The sequence below is a fragment of the Podarcis melisellensis genome (assembly GCF_964234715.1).
Source record: "Podarcis melisellensis genome assembly, chromosome: 17".
NCBI classification, from domain to species: Eukaryota; Metazoa; Chordata; class Lepidosauria; order Squamata; family Lacertidae; genus Podarcis; species Podarcis melisellensis.
Window position 1 is genome coordinate 33,774,626 of NC_138534.1, and position 20,011 is coordinate 33,794,636.

General features: G+C 39.1%; 2 protein-coding genes across 5 annotated transcripts in view; one reads left to right on the top strand and one right to left on the bottom strand.

Annotated features, from left to right (window-relative positions):
- Positions 1 to 20,011, bottom strand: part of GTF2E2 (general transcription factor IIE subunit 2) — a 30,023-nt gene that overhangs the window by 6,054 nt on the left and 3,958 nt on the right. For all 4 annotated transcript variants that reach the window (XM_081894751.1, XM_081894752.1, XM_081894753.1 and 1 more), the window contains 4 exons: positions 6,771 to 6,862; positions 5,120 to 5,227; positions 3,330 to 3,512; positions 1,457 to 1,550 (listed from right to left, as the gene is read on the bottom strand). In XM_081894751.1, coding sequence (XP_081750877.1) covers positions 1,457 to 1,550; positions 3,330 to 3,512; positions 5,120 to 5,227; positions 6,771 to 6,862 — 477 coding nt within the window. The remainder of the gene's footprint in view (positions 1 to 1,456; positions 1,551 to 3,329; positions 3,513 to 5,119; positions 5,228 to 6,770; positions 6,863 to 20,011) is intronic.
- Positions 9,994 to 18,111, top strand: SMIM18 (small integral membrane protein 18). Its single transcript, XM_081894915.1, has 2 exons — positions 9,994 to 10,544; positions 17,490 to 18,111. Exons 1-2 carry the CDS (start codon positions 10,385 to 10,387, stop codon positions 17,819 to 17,821), a joined length of 492 nt encoding a protein of 163 aa, XP_081751041.1. The 5' UTR covers positions 9,994 to 10,384; the 3' UTR covers positions 17,822 to 18,111.

The following is a 20,011-nucleotide window of genomic DNA, read 5'->3' on the forward strand; positions in this document are numbered from 1 at the left end:
TTCACAAACATTTTACACAGCTATGCATTCATCCTATCATGTGATATTAAATTTAAACATTAAGCTAATAATTACAATTTTGTTATCTGAAAATAAACATAAAGCCTTAAAAATCAACCATGTTTCAAATTACTGACACCCCATATTGCAAAGGAATTGGGATTAAATAGACTGAACATCAGGTAGAAGTGCAACACCGACTATATTTAGATAATTCATAAATAAAATATGATAATGGTGATGACAACGCAGCACATAATGGACAAAAATGACATCATCATCAAACAGTACATAAAAATAGTACATTACTACATATGCTGGATGGCTTCTTTGCTTACTCTAAAGCATTCAAAAAACAAAACAATCCCACTTTATTCATAGCTTAGCCATATCTAAAATTATTTTCTCTCATATTCTTCTAAAATAAATTTTTGAAGGAGAGAAAGAGGCTTTATGAAAAGCCTACCAACCACTCCTATATTTAGGGAACAGTCTTATCACCTGCATATTCCCAGCAGTTATCTGAAAACTTGCCCCTTTCCCAGGAGGTCCAATTTGGCCTGCAATCCACACACACACACACACACACACGCCAGGTGGCATCACTGGTGATGTCCGCTGATGGACAGGAGAACAGGGTTTAATTACATACGGGCTGCGCAATCCTCTTCCCGTATTCCTCCCTTAAGATTGCCTTAAGAAAAAATCCCAACCACTTTTAGCTTTCCTCTTAGAAGGTGCTCAAATCTCAAATCTCTTGATTATGTCCCCCCCCCCCCCGGGATATAGTTTTTAAGTAATGGGTCATACTTGCCTCCTCTCGATTCATTATTTCCTATGAATAAACTGACAAGTTTACATGTACCAGCTGAATCTCTGCCTGCATGTTTGCCTTTCATAAGGGGGACTATGTGGCTGTATGCAAGGGAGCCTAAAAGGCCCTAGAGCAGTGTTTCCAAACCTGGGCTCTCCTGGGACTACAACTCCCATCACCCTTAACTAGAAGGATCAGTGGTCAGTGATGATGGGAATTGTAGTCCAGAAACAGCTGGAGACCCAAGGTTGGGAAACCCTGCCCTAGACCATGATACCTGCTTTCAAGGGTCTCCAACATCCAGCACACTGCTAAGATGAGTGTGCTCAGTATTTTAGGCTCTGGAATTTAAATATTAGATGTATTAGCATTCAGGTTCAAGTTGTACAACATCAGATGAAGTGAGACACACAAGTGACATTTTAACACTTGACACCATGAGTGTGGCATCAGGTTTGGTGAACTCCAGCTCTCATCAGCCCCAGACAACACGGCCACTTGTCTGTGATAATGCAAGTTGTAGTCTAGCAACATCCACTTGACCAAATGTCTCACAGCCCAGTAATAAACTATTCTAAACCCATATCTAAATATGCTTTCCCTAGACATACATATATTTATAGCCGTAATTAGAAAACCAACCTTCATCCACTGTAAACTGGCAGCTCTTATCATTGTAGAAAAGAATTTTCTTCTTATCAGGACGTGTAACAAAGATGATCTGGTCCCCTAAAGCCTCAAACACAGAAACATAAGTGTACTTAAGCACTGATAATTCCAGTACTTTTGAGATCCTCAACAACTGAATCTGTTAAGAGATATGCATGGACGCTCAACACTGGAACTCATTTAGAATAAATATGAGATGGATCCTTGCATTAATTTTGCCTATGACATAAACAATTAACAAAATTTGCAAGCATTTTGTGAATGGGCAAAACATCTTGTAACTCACATAACAACAGATTTTTTAAAGATACAAATTATTTATCCCCACAGTGTTCACTTTTATAAACAAGGGAAAGGTGAATAATCCTAAATTCTAATGTGTGTGTCTTATGGTTTGTTGACTTATAGTTTTAGAAGCAAGAGGAAGAACACTCTAATTCTAGTCACTAATTCAATGAATTCTGAGGGGGAGTTAGCCCATCTTTATCATATATATTAATAAACACAGCCTACATATACATATATTCTGGAAAGCTGCTGGAAGCCAGCTTTTCACTCTGAATGTCACTGCTAGGTAAAAATCTAGCACCAATGATCACATGAGCACACAAAACTGCAGGCGGTTCTCAAAACACGTGTCATTAGGGTAAGAGCTGTTTGAAGGTGTGTTCCCTCCATGAGATGTCCAGAGGGTGGAAACCCAAGAACCGGCCTTTTCTGCAGTGGCTCCCCATTTGTGGAATGCTCTCCCCAAGAAGGCTCACTTGGCACCTTCATTGCATATCTTCAGGAGCCAGGCAAAAATATTTCTCAAGGAACAGGCATCTGGCGGATCTATGGCCTTTTAAATGTGTTGGGGGAGACAGTTATTGGTTTGTTTGTTTTTTATGTATTTTGTGTTCTCATGTTGTATTTTTATGCTGCGAACCACCCTGTGATCTTTGGAGATAGGGTGGTATAGAAATTTATTAATAATTAAATGTGTTAATATTAATGGAATTTTCAGAAAAAGTGATTTATTAGATGGTCCTCTGTTGTGTTGTAAGATGTTCGGAGTCTTTAAGATGGCAGATGGTCTAAATCGGTGATCTAAACAAATAGCAAAATCTTTTGCTGTGATTCAGTTACTTAATGTAGTTTTGTGAATAAAAGAGTATGTATTAAGCTTTTGGCTTAGCATTAAAAGTACTAACATGGTTCTTTAAAAGGAAGTTCAGAATTCAAAAGCATTCTCAACCACAAGTTGATGAGGACCCTAAGGAACTCACTCTCTGTCAGCATCAGTTCCTCATTTGTAAAACTGGTATATTTAGGTTGGAATCCTATACAGACTTACCTGGGAGTAAGTCTCATTGAACTCCCCCCCGCCCCCGAATCAATACTGCAAAGGTCCTTTTATACTGATTTGCTAGAATGAGTAAGACAGTGGCTATGATTCAGAGGGTTGACCCCTGATTTTTATTTTTATTTTAAATTCTACCAGAAGCTGTCCACATTGAATTGCCAAACTGTTCTTTGAACTCTGCAGTTCAAAAAGAAAGGTGGATGTTTTGCACCAGTTCATTTAAAAAGAAAAAATGGTGCTGTGTACACTACTTTCTTCCACCTTCTCCTTTAAGCAGTGTTTGTAAGAACTCAGGGGAGCTGAAAGAACTTGCCGGGGGGGGGGGATTGTCGGGGCAGCTTCTGAGCATCTCTCAGAAAAAAAATAGATCCTTGCCCAGACAGTGCATACAAGTTGTTCTGAACTGTAGCATATTATTGAAAAGTAAAAGCAATTAACAAGTTTGCTTTTGCAGAATAAGAAAAACAAATTCCTAACATGAAACTAGGGAGTGTTGCTTACCTTTATGGCTTTCTGTGCATTAGGCAGTCCTTCTTCAATATCTTCTAGAAGTATTCCTCCTAGCCCTCGCTGGTCATGTTTATCCAAAAGCCGAAGCAGGGCCTTTTTGTCTTTCAAATTGTACTTAGGCTTGAAAGCATATTTTCCATCTATAACATCTATTTTGGGATTGTTGACAAGGGCCTGTAACATAAATACATGTTTTCAGCTTTTTACAGAAGATGCCATGTATTTGCTTTGTATACATTTTGTTAAAACAGTAATTCCTAAATTATGTACCAGGAAATACTGCCTACAATAAATTAGAGCCACAATAAATTAAAGGCCCAAAGTAGGAAGTTCATGTTGCATGCTTGTTTTACTCACCTGATCAGCCTCTTTCCACCCAATGATTATGTAAATTGCATGATGTCTTGGCATCACGAGCAACTGGAATATTCAGTCACTGTCGGTGCTGAGATCAAGCAGAATTATGTGCCTGCCCAGGAGGCTGCCTGGTGTGTCTCTGAATGAGCCATCACTCTGGCCTTGCCTCTTTCCAGGACCTCTTGAAGGAAAGCTATTCTGCAGTATCTCTGCTTCTCAGCATGAGTGTTGTACAATATGAATTTGAGGTGAGTAGGACTGTGTCTGCTTGTAAACTCTAAAATATACTAGGAAAACACACACAGGGTGAAGGCTTCAGCATGTACACAGGGTTTCCTCCTCTCACCACTACCCCAATGAAATTGGCTCTGGGGGGGTTGGGAGAACCCCCAGAACAGTTCGTTTCACACCTTGTTTCATATGTCAAGCTGAAACGGTTGAGTCTCTCAGAAAACTGCATCTTGGTAACTCACTCACAGGTAGGGATGGCTGAAGTGCTCATAAGCCTGGGGGATGAAGGTGCTTGGTGATTGTCCCAGGAGACATTGACCTCTCTTGCCCGACTGTGGGAGCTCCCCTCCAAGCACCAGCTATTTTCCCTGCCCAAAGCAAGGCCCACTCTGGCCAAGTCAAGTTGCTACTGAATAGTACTGATGGTGCCCTGAAGACCCTGGTTCACTCAGAATGTCCCTGCTAGAAGAAGAGCATGAAGATGAACAGCTTGCATACTCTGTTGGAACCAATAGGGCAAGGCAGGTGTTTCAGAGTAGGTGGGTGGAGGTGTGTTATATGGCAACAAGCCACAGTTTTATTTTGCTAGCACATGTCTAGTCATGGATTCTATGAACACTGGGGGCTTCAGGGTGCTCTTTCCCCAAGAACAGATTATGTTTAGACTTTGCTAAACATTTAATTAATGTTTAAAAGTGATGGCATCTTGTACAGCCAAAGGGAAATATTATTAGAGTATGTGAAAGTAAAATATGCCTGCAATTGTAACATTTGAGAATCCACATTTAAATAAATAAATGCAGATCTTTTAAGCTTTTATTACTATAAAGCACTCAGCATTAAAACTATTCCACAATTAGCATACACACAATATGAACAAATGTATATGCTTTGAAGAGTGCCACAGCTTTTTTAAAGTGATGCATTCACATTAGATAGCATTTAGACATCAAGTTTTGAGGGGAAATGTTATATTAAACATTACAGAAAATATATTCACAATAACTTGAACCAGTATTTACCAAATAGTAATTTAACAACTTGGTAAGTTTGTCTCTTTTGATAGCTCATTAAAGCTCTGTATTACAGCTTCTTACAGCCATACAATCACTGAACAATATGAGTTAACATTTGATAAAAATGCTTATTTGAACTGGCCTTATCTTAGAAGTCTGAATAGTTGCTTTCGTTACCTCACTCATTAACCATTGTTTCTGCTTCAGTCCAATATCTAGGTGCTGTGTTTCATCCAATATTTCTTCCAGAGTTAATGGGTGTGTATCACCACGCTGGTGCCGCGTCTAGGGAAAGAAATCACAACTACTTTGAGTTGCTATTAATTTTTTTAAGTAAAACATTAAGAGTACATAAACTATGTGCTGAAGTTGGGTAGCAACAAAATGCAATTTCTTTTAGTTAAAGAACTGAGACACGATTCACAGATTCAGCTCCAGTAATTTACCTCTCTGTATTTATTCTTATTCTGCATGTGTCACAATCAAATCCATTAATTTTCTAGAATATCAACATATAAATGCTCAGAATGCTGTGTACCAACAAATAGGCCAATGTTGTATCACAAATGTGTTACAACAGCATTTCAGCAACACTGCGTTACTATTACGGGAATTCAGCTGCTAGGTTTTGGATCTTTATTGATGGCCCTTCTAAAATTTGAAATGGTACCTATGCTCATAGGAAAGGAAACCAGCATCTAGGTAAACAGGTGGGTGAAATCTCAAGGGCACATTGATCTACAGCTTGGCTCTTACCCCAACCAGCCTGTACCAAGTAGCTTTCCTGCTTTGCAACATGGGCAGGGCTGTCAAAACTGAGTTTGGTTAACTCTTATCAAAGTGCATATTGGGATAAGAAGCTCCAATCAATGTAAGCAGTAATACCTCATACTGCACAATGTAGTTAGACCTTCTACCAAATGAGAACAGAACTGCAGAGTTTGACATAGCTCTATTCACTTTCACCAGCAGATCCAAATGCAATAAATGTAATCTTACTCTGTCCACAAAATTGCAACTGGACCAGCAGGTCTAATAAGCCATTGGACTACAGCCTCTCACCCATTTTTTATTGTATGAACTAAGGTATATATATTAATTCAGATGAATAATGTCCTTACTGTAACTACAGTGAAAATTAACTTGTACAAAATTATTATTCCAAGCCAGGTGTTAGTCACAATAATGCTTTTTATACTTTTTACCTCATTGCTGCAAACAATGAAATCACAAGAGTTTATATTTTAAAGTCTGTGGTTACATAAAAATATAGTTACTTCTTGGTTAGTCACAGATATGTCGTGTACTGCTATGCAAATGAAGAAAAGACTAAATCCTTACTTCACTGTCTCACATTTCCCTTATGCCTACTTATTCCCTATTAAAACTAGCACTTTTAACCCGAGGTTTAAATAGTCTGTGAGAGGCCTATAAACAAAATTGCACCTCTTAATTTCTATAGTCATTTCCGCACAGGAAACAAGGTTTCCAGGATACCAACTGTCAGTGGAAATCAATCAGCTTGTGGTTGTTGTGTGCTGCTAGGTATATTTGTGCTTAAATCAGAAACCTTCAAGGCAGAGCTTAGCTGATACCCTACTCCCATTTCCCACTCTTAAGGATTAAGCAGGAAATGATAGACCTCAGTTGGCAGACAGAATAGTATCCTCCCCAAAAGCAGCAGAGATGCCTGCAAGATATATGCCATTTTTTTGCATCTAGCCATTTTCCTTATCACATACATTTAATATTGCTGCTGAGATTAAGGAAATTATACTAGAAGGTGCACACTTTATTGTTCTAAATAATTGGAAAAAAATTATTATACCTTCATATAATTCACTATTTTTGCAAGGACTCCAAACTTGTAGCCAGATCCACCAGAAAGGGCTTTCAAGTTAAAAGATCCATTGCTGTGATCTGCAAAGGAAAAACATGTTCTCATTTAGGCTAAATATACCCTTCTGTTACCATAACCACAAAGAAAAAGCTACGAGCAATACCTAGCAGTTTTCATATGTGTTACAGTGTTTTCAGAAACAGCACTTATTACATGTTTGGAGAAACAAAGATTTTCAAAGCACATTTCATTATCATAGGAGTAATCTTTATCAATAAACTGTTTGTGACATTTTTAAAGCGGAGTATCTCTTTACAAATTGTGTTACACTCGGAATTTTGCAAAACTTGGCAGCCTTGGTGTTAACGATATTTACAGATTACCAGCAATGAGCCTCAAGCCTTCCACACAGCATGAATGAGGTTCCATGCACATGAAGCTCTGCAGAAGACATATTCCCATGGAGTGATCCCACAATGATAATAAGCATGTAAGGTAAAGCAGTAACATAGGTAGGGCCAAATGGTTATTTATCAGAAACTTCAGTGGCATGGTGACTGCATGTGAAGGGGACTAGAGACAATAAATGCTTCAACCAACTAGTAAATAATTATTACCATATTTTATTGATAGCCTTCTAAACAACCCTCTCTAGGTGAAGCACAGATAAAAGCACAAGAGCTGAAACTGTATTATCTGATTGTGTTTATTAGCATTACCTATCTCACATGTGCTTGCCCAAGCAATTCCTCTTCTGAGTCCTCATGCCTTCAGAAATGAAGCAGGGGAGCATGAGAAACCAGGCCTTTTCAAGCACAGCAGCACACTTAAGGAATTGTCTTCCAATGAATAGCCTCCACAAGCAATGAAAACCTATTCTGGATAGCTTTTGAATACTGTATTCTGATACAGTGATACCTCGGGTTACATACGCTTCAGGTTACATACGCATCAGGTTACAGACTCCGCTAACCCAGAAATAGTACCTCGGGTTAAGAACTTTGCTTCAGGATGAGAGCAGAAATCATGCTCTGGCGGCGCAGCGGCAACGGGAGGCCCCATTAGCTAAAGTGGTACCTCAGGTTAAGAACAGTTTCAGCTTAAGAACGGGCCTCCGGAACGAATTAAGTACTTAACCCGAGGTACCACTGTACTGCTTTTTAATGTATTTTTCTGCTACTTTTTTACCTTATGTGATTGGATTCATATATTGTTTATTGCATCTTTTTGGAGGGGAAATTCATTTCCCCAACCCCCTGGATCAGATGGTGAGAGAGACAGGAGGACGAGAGAAGAAGTCCTGTTGTGCAAGCAGAAATCCTTGCACTAACCAAACAACTTTATTAGGTACAACCATCTGTCTAGATTAGTCATGCTGGCCACATGACCCGGAAGCTGTACGTCAGCTCCCTTGGCCAATAAAGCGAGATGAGCGCCGCAACCCCAGAGTCGGCCACGACTGGACCTAATGGTCAGGGGTCCCTTTACCTTTTATCTGTCTAGAAGGCAGCTGAGGGTCCACCAGACCCAGAAATAGCAGGATATGAGATGACATACAGTAATAAATAAAATCTCCCTAATTGTCCCATGTCTTACAGACAGTAAATAGAAATTAAACTGCCTCCCAATTTCTGTAGCACTAACCAAGCCAAATAAGCATATATTTTAGATCCCACATGCAAGAAAAGGCCACTGAATTCTTTAGGCTCTGAAAAGTTGCCAGCTCTCTCAAATCCTTCCCACTAACATTCATTCTAGTACCACAAGTCCATGGGCCTGGGTTTCCAACAGCAAACCCATTTGCTGAACTAGAGTTGCCATATTTCAAAAAGTGAAAATCCAGACACAAAAGTAAAATAAAACAAAAATTTAGTTTTGGAATTGTTTTAAAGGAAATTTGCAAAAAAAACAACACTTCTGACATGGGTTGGCATACGTCCAGATTTTCCTGGACACTCAAGATTTTTCTGCCCGAGCGCTGTTACAGATGGCAAAATCCCAGCTGTGTCCGGGAAATTTTGAACATGTGGCAATCTTATCTGGATTCATGTGCCAGAAAAGACCATTAACTAAAAATAATTTTACCACATCTGACCCAGTGGAAAGTCTCTACAATTACTGTATCAAACAAAGCGGTTGAGTGAACTGGATAAATGTATTTTAGACTGACTTAGGGTAAAAATCAGACTCCTGGCAATGAATGAAAATTTGAGATTTATCTCAGTTATTATGCAGTATAACAATTCACAGGCTGATTTTCTCTAGATACTGCACCCAAGGAATCTCATAATAGTAAAATACAATAAAAACAAAACTACAAGCAAAACCATCAGTAAATTATTAAAATAATGTGAACTGACTATAACAAAGGCAGTAGTTAATTAAAAGAATGCTACAGTGAAACAGTCTTCTGTTCTTATGGAAAGGCAATCAGTGATTGGGTCAGGAATACCTCCATAAGGAGACGGTTCCATAATCTCTTCCCACAGCCAAGAAGATTCTATTTTCTCATGCCCCCTCACCATACTTCTGATGGTAGAGAGTTCTTGAATGTATTTGTATAGTTGAAAGCAAATTTAGTAACCCCATTCCCAAGCCATTAAGCTGTTGTTGTTGTTTTGCTTTATTTCAGATTGGCCTAGCTTTGCTCTTTTTTTAAAATTTAAAAAATGGATTTATTAAAGGATTTTCATAGTTAACAACGTCTCTGTTTTCAATTCATAGAATCCTTTCTTCAGGTCAGTTATATTAAAATGAAATATTGTTTTAACTGGAATTGATAGTTTCTCTTCCTTGGTGTACTCCTACTGAAAAGGTAAAGGAAAATGTACACCCAAAACTATATGGATGGTTTTTAATCACTTTTATACAAGCAGTCAAAGTGATAACAAATTCAGTTTTCTTTCCTAAATGGTAATACGAATCCCTTGAAACAGAACATTGGCATTATTTTCAGATATATTTTGTGGGAAACGAAAACCTAAATTTCTAATTTTCCAGAGGTTATTCTGTTTTTGGCTTATTTCTTTTTTTGTTGTTAATAATCATTTCTGGTATTTTGCTAGCTGCCTTAAGATGCTAGAAAAACAGCCTATAATATTTTAAAGAAAGACAGAATAACAAATTAGGACACATATTGTAATTCTCATAACTATCACTTGGTCTTCCCTGTCTACTTCAGCTATAGAAACGGGTCAGAAAACAACAAAAGAAAAGGGTAAATATTACGGATGCAATTCACAAACTACTGCTGTAGTTTCAAATATTTCAATGCCTTTTACCATAAATGGTTGACAAAGCAGAAAAGACAAAATGTGTGTCTCTGTGAGTGTACATATAATACATGAAAATTTAGATCAGGCAGTAATTCTCTTCTATTAAGATTCTGACTAGTTATGGATGGTTCGCACAGCTTGGTATGTCATTAAAAGAGCAAAGAAACCTGAAGGCATTAACACAATAAGTGCCTTGCTCAGATCAAAGAAAAGCACAAAAGGCCACATTATTTATAAATATATTTAATGGTTAAAGGAGCTTCTGGGGGAATGGCAAGGCAGGGGAAGAAGATCTAGACTGATACCCTCTACATTTCAGATTTATGAATGATTTCCTCCTCGAGTAGGGGTCTGATGCAAATGAGCATAAAGGAAGTTGTCAGCTGCATTCTGCTTCAGCCAATAGCAGCAGAGCTCCATTTTAGCTGTACCCGAGGCTGTATTAAACAGCAGATCAGCACTGTTCCAGCATCCTTTCTAAAAAGAGGTAGGTTTATACCTTTTTTAAACTGTTGTTCAATTATTATCTGACGGCAAAACAGATTTTTTTAAATAAATCAAAGCATGCAAGACCCCTATCTACATTTTTTTTAAAAAAAATACAAACTGTTTACTTTCTCTTGCATCTAAAGCTGGATTATGTGCTGCTTAAATGCAGAGACGCTTCTCTTGTGCTAATAGAGAATCTTACCATCTGTGCATTCATGAAGAATTGATGACCATCCATCTTACAGAGAGAGCCCAACACACCCAGATAATATTCTGTGATCAAAATCCCTTTGAGGCGACGTGTGACCTACTAATTAATCTAATTTTGCCTGCTAAAAGCTACTGTTAATAAATATGAAATAAGGCTGTGCTAGCTAAGATTCTTTTGTCCTCAAATTTAAACTATCGCTAAACTGCACACAAAAAATGTTATTAACCAAACCCACTAAGCTGGAATCTTGGACTAGCCTTAACCCCTTAGCACTTAGCTATTGTACCTCTTCCGAGATGGATCACTGACATATTCAATGGGATTCTGCCAGTTCAAGTGTGAAGTGATTATTGTTTTGGGCTGCAATCCTATATCCTCTAATTTCAGAGTAAGCCCCACTGAAACCAGAGGGACTTCAGAGTAAACATGAGCTGTTAAGTTTTATGTTGTACTGGTTCATTTAACATTACAATTCCATGCATGTCTATTCAGATGTAAGCCCCACTGAGTTCAATGGGTCTTACTCTCAGATAAGTGGGTATAAGACTGAAGAAGATTGTCCTTAAAAACATGTTGTCATATGTTTCCTTACAGAACTTCTTTAACATGACCTAGAGAACCTACTTTGCAAGTCATGTGCTTTTACTGCTTTCCATATGGCTAAGTAAAAATAAGTCAAGCAGAAAGTACATACAAATAATCATGAAATATTTAACTGTCATTTGATTGTGTGGGCACACAATGAAGTGCATGCATACATATATATATTTACCTTACTGTAAAACCAAACATTTTGTTTCAAAATTTTAATCTCAAGGTAGTAAAAGAATGAACCCTTCCAAAGCATAATTGTCAGCATGTAAATACAAATGCCCATTCTTAAAACAAACAGTATTGGACTGTAATACATTTACTGATTTACTAAGCACCATCATGTCTTTATACCACATTCTATCAGGGCTAATCCTCCTGGCACAAGTAATATTTAAAAGTAAAAGGCAGTCACTCCCTTGATAGCCATGTCTGAAGCTCTCTCAAATAGTTACATTTATATTTCACCCTTCCCCTAAATATTATTGAAATGTGTTGTTTTTAAATCTTCGTACAAATTTTCATACATTAATCACACACACCCAAAATATGTCAGGTTGTTGATATTTAGGCTAAATAGATATATAGGATTCCTTTCACAGAATAGCAATCAGTAGGCAACAATACCTTTATGACCTATGGACTCATCAGGCTTTTCTAATAATTTAGGCCATGCACTTTGCTCATAATTTTATATACTTCCCAAGCTCTGTTGCCTCTATTTACAGCAGTAAAATGTTGGCTCCTATGTAGCTATGTGTCAGTTGTGGCTAAGCAGGAACCTTCAAAACATGGCCCAATCTCTATCACTGCACTCTACTACCATCATTGGGCACAAGCACCTGCTAAGGCACTGTGGGCAATTTAGGTGTTTTGTTTTCTTTCCCGTATCTTGTGTTATTTGACAGGATCAAAGTACAACAGGAATCCAAATGCTCTTTTTATTGTGGGTGTTTTGCTTCCTCTTCTCCCCTGCTCTTGATAATCTGGAGCACATTGTGGGTCCTGCTTCAAAATTAAATTGACCAAATTAAGCTCATGGCAATTCTTTCCAGGAAATTCAATAAATCCCAATACTTGTAGCTTTTCATGTTCATATTTTCAACACACAGCTGGGCAATCTATGTACCAGTGGAGAGCTGGAAAGGAAAGCTGTTCTCACTAGTTAAGACTCTTGCCTATGTCTATGTAGTGCGTTACCAAAAGGGCTTTGTCTTTTTGTCTCCACTAAAACTGCCATTGGAAGAAATGACAGAAGCTCTCCATAGCCAAGTCTAGCCATCTTTCTGAGACAAGTTTTACCAGCTGCCAGGGTTCGAAATTAGCAGGATGCCAGGCACATTTTGTGCCTAAAGATTCTCTATTTGTGAGCACCTCAAAAAAGTCTGGGTACCGTTTTTCGTGCCTGGCTGACACTCAAGGATCACTGAAATGTATGTGCTTTAAAGCCTCAAAGTATATGATAAGGATAGACAATAAGTTAAGGAGTTTAACAATAAAGAGTAGAATGTTTTGAAAACTGAAGTATGGTACCAATATTTTTATTCTAACCACCAGTCTAAGCATGTATTAACAGTTTATGCTAAAAATGCGATCTTAACAATGTGTCACTTGTGTGAATTGCGTATTAGTTCATGCTTATCAAAATAATAAATAAAAAGTGTTGCCACCCCACCCCATCAGTGACTGCCAGACGTTCTGTGTTGGAGCCCACAGCCCAGAAGCCATTTGGCTCCTAGCTTTTCTATCCCAGTTTCTAACACTGCCTGCTGCTCAATGATGCCATGTCATGTGAGGTCTAGCCACCTCTAAAACAGAAGAGCCTAGCTGTGGCTCATAATTCCAAGACCGTTCTTCCATCATGCACTAATAAGCAGGCTCTTTTCTCTATGTTGATTTTTCTGATGGGGCAATTTTCCCAAATCCCCCCCTGCAAGGCAGAAAAATCCAGCAGATAGATGACTAGACTGGTGGGTGAACTGTAGTCTAGAACTGCTTTCATCGAAGACACAAAGGCAGTATCAATGCTCTCCCATTCTACAACAGGGATGGGGAATGGAGAACATTAGGCCCCTCCCAAACAAGATGATCAAGTTCCTTAAGCTCTGGGTGTGCAGCTCAAAGCTGTAGTCCAAAGCTCTCTTGCATTTGCTACTGAGGCTTCATGTGAGTGGGGAGTGGGGCTGTCATGCAGCTGAAGAGGCCATGTTGGCCAAGACATTTCAATATTACTTTTCTGATCAATGTTGAGCAGAAGGAGCCTCGAGGCTTGGGATCCATGGCATTCCCAGCCTGTTGGGGGCACAGATAATAAAGGAGAGCTAGAACAGTTTTGGGAGTAGTCCTAATATTGAGATGGCGACCCCAATGGCCTCTATTAGGTCTTCTCTTTTGGCGGTGGTAGCTGTAGGTTGTGTGTGGAGGATGTCTCACAGCCAAAGGGGTGTGAGTGGGGGTTTGCCAGCTCCATCCAATTCCCCACCCCCATTTTGAGCTCTCTCACTGGGTTGTGGTGGGGTATGCTTGCAGGTGGAGTCCAACGAGAGCTTGCTTCCCACAAGGAGACAGGATTTCTCTCTCTCTCTCGATTTGACTGGGGAAGCCTCTCCTCAACCAAGTCAATCCAGAATTCTGTCTTCCAAGGCCCAGAGATGGAGACTTTCCCTGTGCCAATTACTGTCTTTCTCTAGAGATTTCAAGAGAAAACAGAGATCTCATTTTTTAAAAGTTGTATTTCACGTTGAGAGCCACTGGTTTAACTCTTATCTCATTAGCTCCTACAATTAGACCATAAAGAGTTCAACAATCTAAGCAAATAAAGAGAGAGGCACCATTATAAATGTGAGAGTACCAAACAAATAGCACACAATGCAAAGTTATTTGGACCTTATTGTGTTAATCAGACTCATTTAAAAATAGAACTGTGATTAATAGCACTAGCCTACATTTTACTCTTTAGGTAAAAAATGGACTAGAAAAGGATTCTAGCATTTGTTTTGACCTCGAGAGTATGACTGGTTGTGGCAATTACAATTTTTGTTAAACTTCCAATAAATGTTATACATTCATAAAAGCAAGGTCTTCATTGATGCTCAGAGCCCTTTAAACAGCAAGATATCCTTCTGATTTTGATGTTTGGCTGTTATTTGTACCAAAAGCTGCCATTTCAGAGAATTATATGAAGTGACCAACATTAATCTATACTACTTGGATTACTATGACCCAGAAGACATACAGGCCTTGTTCAAATGATCAGATCTTAGCTTATATGGCAGAAATATGTGCTAGCCTTTCCCCTGCACATGCTGCTCCTTCCTTTTCCTCTGTGCAGTGCACGGTAATTAAACCCAGAAGTCTCTCAGTGACCATAGTTCTAAATCAAGAAACTGTTGTTTTGGAGTTTTTGAACAAGCCATGGTAAACTGATTTAACACCTTGGTTTGTTCTGAACCTGGGAATAAGGGCTAAAATCAACAATGCCTGAATGCAACCAGAATGGACTTATTGATACAGCCCCAAATCTGCTCCAAAGGTCTGAGATACTATTAGTGCAGTTTTGGAAGGGTATGCGGGGAGCAGAGGGGAGTAAAGGGCATTTCCATTGTATGAGTAGACATTAATCTAGACACAAATCCTGGTGACCTTTAAAAAGTTCTTTAAAGCCGCAAACCTATGCTAATTTACTTTGGATGAAGCCCCATTGAACTTAGTGGGACTTACTTCTGCATAGAAATACACTGTGATGTGAATTATGACCAAAGAATTATATTCTAAACACTAGAACTTAATTCAAACAAAATGACTAAGGTTGGCATGCCAGTCAGCCAAGCAGTCAAATATGGCCAAATATTCCATGAAGTCAAGATTGTCAATGGCTGTATTAGCATGTAATGCTAACTCATGATTTGTTTAAGCCACTGTATGTCCAACAAACCACAAACTGGCAATCATGGTTTGTTTCTCCAATGTTTGGTTTGTTTTCCAACTGTTCTTGTCTCATGCCTCTATAGCTTACAGGGGTCAGCAAACATTTTCAGTAGGGGGCCGGTCCACTGTCTGTCAGACCTTGTGGGGGGCCGGACTGTATTTTGAAAAATACAATGAATTCCTATGCCCCCCACAAATAACCCAGAGATGCATTTTAAATAAAAGCACACATTCTACTCATGTAAAAACACGCTGATTCCCGGACCATCCGCGGGCTGGATTTAGAAGGTGATTGGGCCGGATCTGGTCCCCGAGCCTTAGTTTGCCAACCCATGGCTTAGTGAGTGGGGTGGTCATACAAACTAAGGCTAAGCAAGGATGCAGACATAACATCCAAGCAATGTTAGTAAGTCAACTTGTTAGCCAACAATAAACCATGGTTTTACATCACACTTTGTTGCGAGAAAACAAATCATAGTCAGTCTGCTGATCTAGGTTTGGATATTCAAACAAACCACACTTTGGCTAAATGAACCATGGTTTAGCATTATGTATAAACTAGCCATTGTACAGCTGGCAATTTACCTTTTTATTTCATCATGGTGTCATTCATTAGCAAGATCAAGAGTGAAGTCTGCTATAGCAGTCACGGAGAAAGCTTCTACTGCTGCTTATCCACAGGCAACTACAATAGTAGCAACGGTCACTGCCTAGGACTGCTCATTACTTCATCTTGTTTACTGAAGGAACCAAATAATTTATGACCTGCACAAGTGCTTTTAAAAACTATTTTTTTGTTTTTCAATAGTTGCTGTTACTTGGCTTATCTTTCTGTTTTACTTTACCTTTAAAAAAACAACTGTAGGCTGACCATGTTTCAGGATGAAATCGAGAGAACTGATCAGTAAATTGTTCACATTTACACAAACTTTGTTGTTGTTTAGTCGTTTAGTCGTGTCCGACTCTTCGTGACCCCATGGACCAGAGCACGCCAGGCACTCCTGTCTTCCACTGCCTCCCGCAGTTTGGTCAGACTCATGTTTGTAGCTTCGAAGACACTATCCAACCATCTTGTCCTCTGTCGTCCCCTTCTCCTTGTGCCCTCCATCTTCCCCAACATCAGGGTCTTTCCCAGGGAGGCTTCTCTTCTCATGAGGTGGCCAAAGTCTTGGAGCCTCAGCTTCACGATCTGTCCTTCCAGTGAGCACTCAGGGCTGATTTCCTTCAGAATGGATAGGTTTGATCTTCTTGCAGTCCATGGGACTCTCAAGAGTCTCCTCCAGCACCATAATTCAAAAGCATCAATTCTTCGGCGATCAGCCTTCTTTATGGTCCAGCTCTCACTTCCATACATCACTACTGGGAAAACCATAGCTTTTACTATACGGACCTTTGTTGGCAAGGTGATGCCTCTACTTTTTAAGATGCTGTCTAGGTTTGTCATTGCTTTCCTCCCAAGAAGCAGGCGTCTCTTAATTTCGTGGCTGCTGTCACCATCTGCAGTGATCATGGAGCCCAAGAAAGTAAAATCTCTCACTGCCTCCATTTCTTCTCCTTCTATTTGCCAAGAGGTGATGGGACCAGTGGCCATGATCTTCGTTTTTTTGATGTTGAGCTTCAGACCATATTTTGCGCTCTCCTCTTTCACTCTCAATAAAAGGTTCTTTAATTCCTCCTCACTTTCTGCCATCAAGGTTGTGTCATCTGCATATCTGAGGTTGTTGATATTTCTTCCAACATTAAAACATTAAAAATGATAGCAATTACCATTTTGTAAATTAATTGGGTTGGTGGGGAAAAAGAGGTTAACTTGTTTTTACAATTTGAAAAATGTCAAACCTGTTTTTTGTTCTAATAAAGTTGATTTCAAAATACATGACCATTATTTGACAATATCTGACCAGTCAAATGTCTAGTCCTACGCATGACTGATGCAGTCTTACAATACAGTAAGAAACATAAAGTAAGCACTATGATCCAAAACTTTGCTTTATTTGAAATAAAACTGAATTAATGTACCTGCAGGTCAACACCGTTATATAAAACTATAGCAAGAAACATGAACAAACAATTAGCCAATTAAACAACACAACCTTTCTCAAACTATTTACATAGAAAGAAACAGTTCTATTTTGTTGGTGACAGGAAAAAGCATAAAAATTTAACAACAAAGGAAAATCACCAACTTTCCTGTTTGTGTATTTCAACACACAGAGCTGGTGCAGAGACGGAACTTGGAAGACTCTCTCAACATGGCAACATTCAACAATAGCCGTTGGAATGAAACTACATCCCTCTACCAATATCTTGGTTTTCAAGTGCAGAAGATTTATCCTTTCCATGACAACTGGAACACTGCCTGCTTTGTAATTTTGGTCATATTTATATTTACTGTAATATGTTTGGTAGTGCTAGCTTTCTTATATGAGCTGCTTGACTGCTGCTGCTGTGTGAAAAACAAAACTATGAAAGACTTGGAGAATGAACCAAACCCTGTTAGATCTATGATGGACAGCTTCAGGAAACGTGAGACAGAAGTGGTGTAGCAATGGACTGTTTTGCTAGCATCTGCAGCAAAACCTATGTTCAATATTATAATAAAGCTGCTTGCAACTTTTGACCAAGCAAGTCAGATTCTGCTTAGCCTTAAATATCATTAGCACCATTTTTTGTTCACTGGTGGATAGAAACTTGAAGAGGTCACAAAATGCTTAATACTGGGATGATCAATCACAGTGTTATGTGAAAATGGATTTTATGTAAAAATGGTTTCTTTGTTGTTTTACAATGAAAACCTGTTGACTAGATTGGAGTAAAATTTTGTTCATCTGACCAATTATGTCTACTGTTTAATTTATTTATTTTAAAAATAAATATTATTGTCATTCAATATTTCTTTCCCAAGGCAGGCAACAAGTAATAACATATAAAAAGACAAAGTAAAGTGCATAAAAACAGAAGACAGTAAAAAATAGCAGTAAGACTGATTCTATTTTTAAAGTATTTGTCATAGTCTGAAAGCTTATCAAACCAAAAGAAGTATAGCAACACAGAACCATTTTAGAATTCTGCACATCTGAAGGTATTAGATGAGCAAACAACAATTTTATTATCATTTATGTAGTACATTTCAAGTATTTAAAGTTCTTCACATATTCATTATGGTATAAGCATTCCATCAGAGAATGAGTATAGGAGTGGCTAACATTTGAGAGTCCAGATGTTGCTGTCCTACAACTCATGTCATCCCTGACCATTGGCCTTGTTGGCTGGGGCTGAGGGGAGTTGAGAGCACAACAACAACTGGAGAACCGCTGGTTAGCTGTCCCTGGTGCAGAGAGAGAAAATTATGTTAGCAGGGAGGTCAAAAATGAAATGCATTAAGTACTGACAGTGAAAAATACATGTGATTTTAGCTATATGTAAAATAATTGTGGACGCAGGTGGCGCTGTGGGTTAAAAGCCTCAGCGCCTAGGACTTGCCGATCGAAAGGTCGGCGGTTCGAATCCCTGCGGCGGGGTGCGCTCCCGCTGCTCGGTCCCAGCGCCTGCCAACCTAGCAGTTCGAAAGCACCTCCGGGTGCAAGTAGATAAATAGGGACCGCTTACCAGCGGGAAGGTAAACGGCGTTTCCGTGTGCGGCTCTGGCTCGCCAGAGCAGCGATGTCACGCTGGCCACGTGACCCGGAAGTGTCTCCGGGCAGCGCTAGCCCCTGGCCTCTTAAGTGAGATGGACGCACAACCCCAGAGTCTGTCAAGACTGGCCCGTACGGGCAGGGGTACCTTTACCTTTTAAAATAATTGTAGAGACCATTCAAGAAGTCATTCTTACATTGGTAAATTAATTACGATCTGTAACTTACCAACTCAATAACATTTATCAACATTACTGCAGTTACTGTTGGCATTTTTTGTATTCCATCTCCTCTGACCTCACTGCTAACATGTTTTTCTTTAGACACCACAATATATATATATATATATATATATATATATATATATATATATATATATATATATATATATATATATATATATATATATATATATTCTGGCAATCCAGGGTAACATTCCATGCATCTGATGAAAGCATTATGCCATGAAAGCTAGCCTTATGCCAATACATGAGTTTGAAAGCATACCAGTGCGACTATCGACTGTATTGCATATTTGTCAACCCTGCATCTACACAGTAGGGCTGACAACTTGGTTAAAAAACATGAAAAACCCAACAGTATGTGATGTCAGGCAAGGAAGGAACTCTGTTAATATGAAAACAGAACTGTTTCCTGCTCTTGACTTTGAGAGGATTTAAGCCTTACAAGTAAAGGTAGTCTGGCACCAAATCTAAGTAGCCCTGAGTTGGGTTCCCACCTCCACCAAAATCTGTACAACACACAGTACAACTTGATGCCATGACATCATTACACTATGAGGTCCCATTGCTGCCATCCAATTATGCAGAGCACGGAAACACAGCATGGTGATGACAGGACAAGCAATTCTTGGCAGCAGGCTCATGTAACATTTAGTTCTGCAATCTGGTTTAATGAGGTGGGGGGAGAAAACGACTGAACTGATTCTGCCATGGGGTGAGTGGTACAGCAGTCTTTTCCTAACCACAAGCAAGTCTCAGTGAATTCTAAGCAATACTCAACACTGCAAGTTACAAATGCTTAGCTGGCTGATAGAACTCTACATCAATAGCAGCACCAACTTTGCAATTCTTAGTATTG